The sequence below is a fragment of the Nannospalax galili genome, unplaced genomic scaffold (genome assembly GCF_000622305.1).
Source record: "Nannospalax galili isolate Female #2095 unplaced genomic scaffold, S.galili_v1.0 scaffold751, whole genome shotgun sequence".
NCBI classification, from domain to species: Eukaryota; Metazoa; Chordata; class Mammalia; order Rodentia; family Spalacidae; genus Nannospalax; species Nannospalax galili.
Genome location: NW_008331125.1, coordinates 5,108,447 through 5,115,238, shown reverse-complemented (window position 1 = coordinate 5,115,238; position 6,792 = coordinate 5,108,447). Strand labels below are relative to the sequence as shown.

At 41.2% G+C, this 6,792-nt stretch overlaps 1 protein-coding gene across 1 annotated transcript in view; it reads right to left on the bottom strand.

Annotated features, from left to right (window-relative positions):
- Window positions 1-1,763: 1,763 nt before the first annotated feature.
- The window catches only part of Depdc1b (DEP domain containing 1B), a 78,751-nt gene continuing 73,722 nt past the window's right edge, over window positions 1,764-6,792 (bottom strand). Inside the window, exons 10-11 of the mRNA XM_008821591.2 lie at window positions 4,929-5,114; window positions 1,764-2,613 (exon numbers count right to left, since the gene is read on the bottom strand). Of these exons, the coding sequence (XP_008819813.1) occupies window positions 2,452-2,613; window positions 4,929-5,114 (348 nt within the window). The 3' untranslated portion in view covers window positions 1,764-2,451. The remainder of the gene's footprint in view (window positions 2,614-4,928; window positions 5,115-6,792) is intronic.

The window sequence follows — 6,792 nt, the reverse complement described above, 5'->3', positions numbered from 1 at the left end:
CTCAGAGCTGTGGTGGGTAAAGACAGGAGGGTCACCCAGGCTTGCTGGCCACCGGCCTAACTCCAGGATCAGTAAGAGATCCTACCTCAAAGGAATAAGGTAAGGGGACAACTGAAGTCCCCCTATGGCCTCTGCAGGGGTGCAAACCTGCCAAAAAACACATATGCATATACCACACACATATAAACACAAGAACTAATAAAAATAAAATGCCTTCATTTACCATGATAAAAAGTAATCTACTAATACTCAAAAACATGCTAAAAGTTTCCCCTTTGAAATCATGAACAATGGTGGCTGTTATTACCTCAATTCATCATGATCCTGAGGGTCTCCAGTACCATGAGACCAGCGGGGGGTGGGGGGGAAGGGAGCGAGGGTGGAGAGGAAGAGAAAGGAAAAGGGGAGAGGGTAGGGAGAGAATTTATTTTTTTAATATATTTATTATTTTTTTTTATGTGTATGAGTGCATTGCCTGCATGTACGTGAGTGCACTCGTGTTGTGCAATATTGCGAAGATCAGAAGAGGTCGTCAGATTCCCCTGGAACTGGAGTTAAGGATGGTTTGTAGCCACCATGTGGGTGCTGGGAATTGAACCCCGGTCCTCTGCAAGAGCAGCTCTTAACCACTGAGCTATCTCTCCAGCCCTGAGAGAGAGAATTTAAAAGTATATTGTTTCAATTAATGAAGTACAAATTACCCTACAAAATATTTCTTTTAAAACTACATCTTTTTAAAATTTTTTATTTATTTGGTCTTTTTGAGACAGGGTCTCCCTGTAGCTCCAGCTGGGCTGGATTCACTAAGGAGACCAAGCTGTCCTTGAACTCACAGAGATCCACCTGCCTCTACCTCCCTAGTGCTGGGATTAAAGGCATGCGCCCGGCTTAAAACTACATTTTTTTTTACATTATAGTTCCTATGTGTCAGAAAATCTAGCTTGCCTAAGTCCTGAGGTTTTTTTTTTTTCACTTTTTTTTTAATTGAGCTTTTTAAATTTCATACCACCTTTCCCATTCAAGTCCAGACCCCTCCCCCATCCATGCCTCCCCCATCCCCCCACTGAACCCTATGCACTCTGCCATACATGTATTCTGCCCCAACCTTAGCTGAAGAACTATTGGCAACTGATTACTGCTGGGTGAGGGACAGTTGGTCTTCTTTAAGCAAGTAATACCAGATAGGCTGACCAAACTCCATTGGATGAACTCACATCAAAGGGCATCTAGGGACACAAACTTGACTCAGTAGATATTAACATATATGGCAGAACTCATCCATTTTTAAACAGGCAAAATCTCTGCCAACTACAGAAGGTATCTGCTACAGGAGAACAGGGGCAGATTTCAAGGGGAAAATACTGGTGCAAAGAGTATCCTAATCCTACTGGTGTGTGTTGGACTCAGCTGTTTGGGCAGTTCCTCTCAGGAGCAGCTTTCCAGGTGCTCTGCTACAAAGATGGGTCCAGGAGAGGATTCTCCTAAAGCCAAAATAAGTATCACTTATTTTCTGATACAAATAAAGACTTATGAGTGACTACTGGAAAAGGCATGTGAGGGGGATCCCTAACTGATCTAAATAAATAACAAAAAAGATGATCACTAGGCACGGCATTTCTTAAAAAAAAAAAAAAAACAGTATTTATTTACATTCCATTTACTTTCAAAAGGATAAAGAAGCAGAGAAAAATACACCCATAAAGGAAGTCATCTCATTTTACCAACTTCTGCTTTTCCAAAAGACAATAAAGATATCACTTAGATTTACAGGTGCAAGGGAACCCAAAGAATTTATTCACTTTCATCTTTAGCTAAGACTTAAATTATGCCTTTATAGGTGGATGAACATCTACTCTACTTAGAGGCAAATGCCAACCAATACACTGTAATACAAGAACCAGCTTTAGTAACCGTCACAACATGCGACAAATCTGCAATAAAAAACTATCACAAGACATTAAGAAATTTTGTGCAATAGCAAAAATGGAAAATACACAGGAAAAATCACAATCGGCAGTTAAGTCAATGACCTCACAGTAACAGCACCAGTGTTGTTCTTATTCAAGTATATACACTGTCCTTTAGACTTTGTTTAGCAAAGATATCAGTGATAAGGATGTACACGCAATTATTTTACACACCACAAAAAAATAAAATAAAATAAAAGAACAGTGATACTTTATCCTTGGATTTCAGTAACAACTCCAAACCTGTTACTATTGACATTATACAACTAAATTACATTTTTTTAATGATTTGTACATTAAAAACAACACTGAGTTTTATAAAAAATACTGACAATGGCTCAACGTTCTGTCAGCTAATCTGACTATTCTCTGAAAGCCCATATTTCAGTAATTTGTATCATTGGCTTTTCTTCTTGTAGTCATCACTCACTGATTCAAAGCCATCACCAGCATTGAGGTCTCTAAGTTCCATCACAGCAGAGCATCACATCCGAAAACTTCTGGTTCTTTGAAATGGCTGGAAAGGCTTTCTCAGTGCCCACATGAACAGCTGTGGTTTGGGTTTGGGTTTTTCAGGAAAAAGAAGGGCTTCGCTTTCTGGTGTAGGAAATCGCTCTTGGTAGACTTCAGGATAAGATTTCTGAAACTGAACAGGAGATCCAATGAGTCAAAAAAAAATCAATGAAGGGCCAGGAAAATTGTGCAGCCAAGAGTCTGATTCCAAGGGCTAAAGAGCTAACCCATCTTTCCTTTGCGCCAATCTTCAAATAAAGTTCTTTTAATCTCATTCCTTAAAATGTTCCCACTGTCAACCATAACTAGACCTCAATATGAAAAACATTGACAAGTAATTGAATTGAAAATAACTTAATCACTAAACAGTTAAAGAAAAATTTGGCCCAGGTTTTATTATCTCTCCGCTTCTCCAACTCAGCTTTGCCAGCTTCCACCCAACAAACAGAAAAGAGAACATTCTAGTATATATTACTCCATGGAAAACTTAAAGGGAGGCAATATAGTCTTCCTTTGATTTTTACCACTGAATTCTCTAACATTGCCAAAAGAAAAATGAGTAAAGAAGCCCAGAACCCTGGTGTTCAATGAATAATCCCATTAGGCTGTGAAACCAGTAGGGTCAAGTCTAAAATAACAAATAACAAGGTGAGAGTGGTGGTGCATCCTGATAGTTCCTGACTAGGAGGCAGAGGCAGGAAGATAGCTACCCCAAGGCTGACCTGGGCTACATAGTGAGTCTCAAAAAACAAATAGAAAACTAATGCTATTCACCTGAGGGATAATCAGTCTTTTAGGATGGTCAAAGTGCAGTCTAAAATTTGAATCTGAAACATCTCTGTCCTAGTTTGTTCTCCATTGCTGTGACAAAACACTCTGACCAATACCAACTTGGGGAGGAAAGGATTTATTCAGCTTACAACTCCCAGGTCACAGTTCATCAGGGAGCCCAAGGTAGGAACTCAGGGCAAGAACCTGGTGGCAGGAGCTGGAGCACAGGCCATGGAGGAACACTGCTTACTGGCTTGCTCCCCTGGCCCCTGCTCAGCCTGCTTTCTTATGCAACACAGGCCCACTGGCCCAGGGGTAGCACCACCCACAGTGGGCTGGGCCCTCCCACAACACTCATCAAGAAGATGCCCTTCAGACATGGCCACAGGCCAGTCCAATAGCAATTCCCCAATTGAGGCTCCCTCAACCCAGGTGTCAAGTTGACACTAAAGCTATCCAGCACAATCTCCCTCAGAATCCTGCTTTGAATACTTGGTTCCCAGCTTGGGGCACTATTTTAGGAGGTTGTAGAAACTTTGGGAGGCGGAGCCTGACTAGAGGAAATGAATCACTGGGAGAGGATCCTTGGGGGGATACTATCCCTAACCATTTCCTGTAATGTCCTCTGGCCCACGGTGACCTGAAAAGCTTCTCTGCATGCTCCTGCTACTGTGAACTGAAGTGCTTGCTCCATCACCCTTTACCTGCCACTAAACCATGAGCTAAAATAAATATCATTCCCTCTGTAATTCACTTCCAACAGACTTTCTTCTGAAGCAACAAAAAGTAACTGATACAGTACAGCTTTTTAAAATTGAAGACTGCTCTCTAAAACCCTAATGCTAGGAGGCTGGAGAAATGGCTCAGGAGCTGAGAGCACTTGCTGCTCTTGCAGAGGACCTGAGTTCAGTTCCAGCACCCACATGGTGGCTCACAACAATCCCTAACTCCAGTTCTGGGGGATCTGATGTGGTTTTCTGGCCTCTACAGGCATCAGGCACACAAATGGTGCACTTATGGGCATGCAGGCAAACACTCATACACATAAAAATTTTTTGAATTTTCTATAAAAATAATAATTTTTTTAAAAACCTAACATAAGGGAAACTAATAATTTAATGAGGCCTAAGGCAAGAAACTATTGACACTGGACATCTAAAAACAATGGCTCCAGCAAGATTGCTCAGGGAGGCAGAAGCACTTTTGCACAAAAAGCACTGACTTCTAAGAGTTGTCTTCTAACCAAATGTCACACACACACACACACACACACACACACACACACAAATAATAAAACCAATACATTCTAAGCTTTAGACATTTAAAATTTTATGAACTGGATCTGACTTTTCTTTCAAAAAAATTTTTTTTAGACATCTGTCTTCATGGTTAGCTTCTTTGAAGGAATTGCTTAGTTGATTCCCATTGTGTCATGTATCAAAACAAAGGACAAATGTTAGACAGTAGCTCTATAAAGAAGTGGTTGACAATGCAAGAGATCTGGGAAACTGACTCAGCATGTCAGTCAACCAAACATCTGCAACACAGTCCTAAATAACAAACTCTTAATACGCTGTCTCAGGGGATGAGATTTATAGGAAACCCATTAAAATAGAGAATAAAAAGAAGAAACAACAGAAGAACAATGGGATAAATTTTGAAGATCAGCCCTATTACCTGTTTCAGCTTTTTCTTCTTCTCTTTTTTGGACAGTTTGGCGTCTGCTATGACTTCTTCCAATAGGGCTGCCAGGGGCTCCTGAGAACCATACGCCCGCTGATGTTCAAATTCCTCAGGACTAATTTGACGGCAAAATGAAGGAGCAGACAAAGTGATATCCATATCCGCTCCAGGGTATTTTATCTGAGGCAAAACACAAAATTAGCTTACATCAGGTCCAGCAAGTGTACTACTGGAATAGAATACTTTCTCCAATCTTCTTGGGGGGAAACTATTTTTTCACATTTTTCAAAGAATATCATACCCTTTAAAGCCACAATTCTACTTTTTTACAATTTTGTTTTTACTTTTATGAACTTATGGTCAGTTTTAATAAACAACAACAACAATTTAAAAACCTATATGCCTCCTGTAATAAGATCAGAAATGTAAACAATTAGGGGCTGATAAGTGGTAAAGGCACTTCCTGCACAAACTTGGCTCCCTGAACTTGGAACCCACATAAAGGCGGAAGGAGAAAATAACTTCACAGAGTTGTCCTCTGACCCCCACACTTTTGTTATAGCATATATACCCACACACATGCATCACACATACACACATGCAGACTAATAAACTTTAAATAGAAATTAAACATATTGACTAAAACAATTCAAAGCAGGTATGTTTCAGATACACAGTGAATTATGTTGGCCCCTCTTACATCCAAAGGGTCTAATCTTGCCCCCTTTGGAGACAGAGGCTCACATTTAAATAAGCAGTTATATAGGGCACAGCACCAGGAGTACAGGCATTACTAGTGAGAATCAAGTGAAAAGAACAACACAACTGTGCAAAGGGGAAACAAGAAGAAAGAAAACAAGTCTAGAGATTTAAGAAGTAAACCACAAGCCAGGTGTGGTGGCGCACACCTTTAATCCCAGCACTTGGGAGGCAGAGGCAGTTGAATCTTTGCGAGTTCAAGGCCAGCCTGGTCTACATAGTGAGTTCCAGGACAGCTGGGGCTACAGGGAGACCCTGCCTCAAAAAGACAAAAAAAAAAAAAAAAAAAAAAAAAAAAAGTAAACCACAAACCTACACTTCTGTAGTGTATAAACTTCCCACTATTATAGTCACTACTTTGGTTTAAGAGCTACCACCCCGCTAAAAGCTCAGACTCACTGCCGAGAGGGGTAACCACTTTAAGCATGTGCCACATCTCAGTTATAGGTTTGCCAGATCAATTAAAGACGACCTAAGAGAGACAGACCCGTAAAAAAGAGGAAGAGGCCTACCTAGACACCTTTGATTTAAAGAAGGAGAAACAAAAACAAAGCCAAGAAACAGAAAGCATCTGGGATAAAAAGGTCTGGGTAGAGTACAATAGTCACCAGCTCAGGGCATGAGAAAGACACTAGACTCCTGGGACTGAAGGATGAAGAGCTGAGCTGCAGACAAGATGAACAGAAGGCTGGTGTCCCAACACTGTGACCTCACACATGGTCCCAGGCTTGACCCCGAAACTGCCTCAGAACAATTCACTGGAGTAGTCCAGGCAGCAGTGCGCATCTTCAGAGGAGCACTGACCAGACGGGATAGGATGAAGATGCTTAGCAGTTCAAGAGAAAAGAGCTCTACAGGGTCTGGATGCGAAAAATGCAACTGTTACTGCTCAGCAATTCTACTGAGTACTTCTAAGACACACAAAGTAGCCAGGCAATTGAGTCATTACTGATTTTATTCGGTGATGTCACAATGCCTCTTAACAGATCATGTTTTGTTGGGAAACCGTGCTGTTAGGGTTGTAGTTCTCCATGTCCAGATAGCCCTAAGGGGCTCGGCGCCAAATGGAAGGACTCCCCTTTTCAGCAGGGGGCCTCCT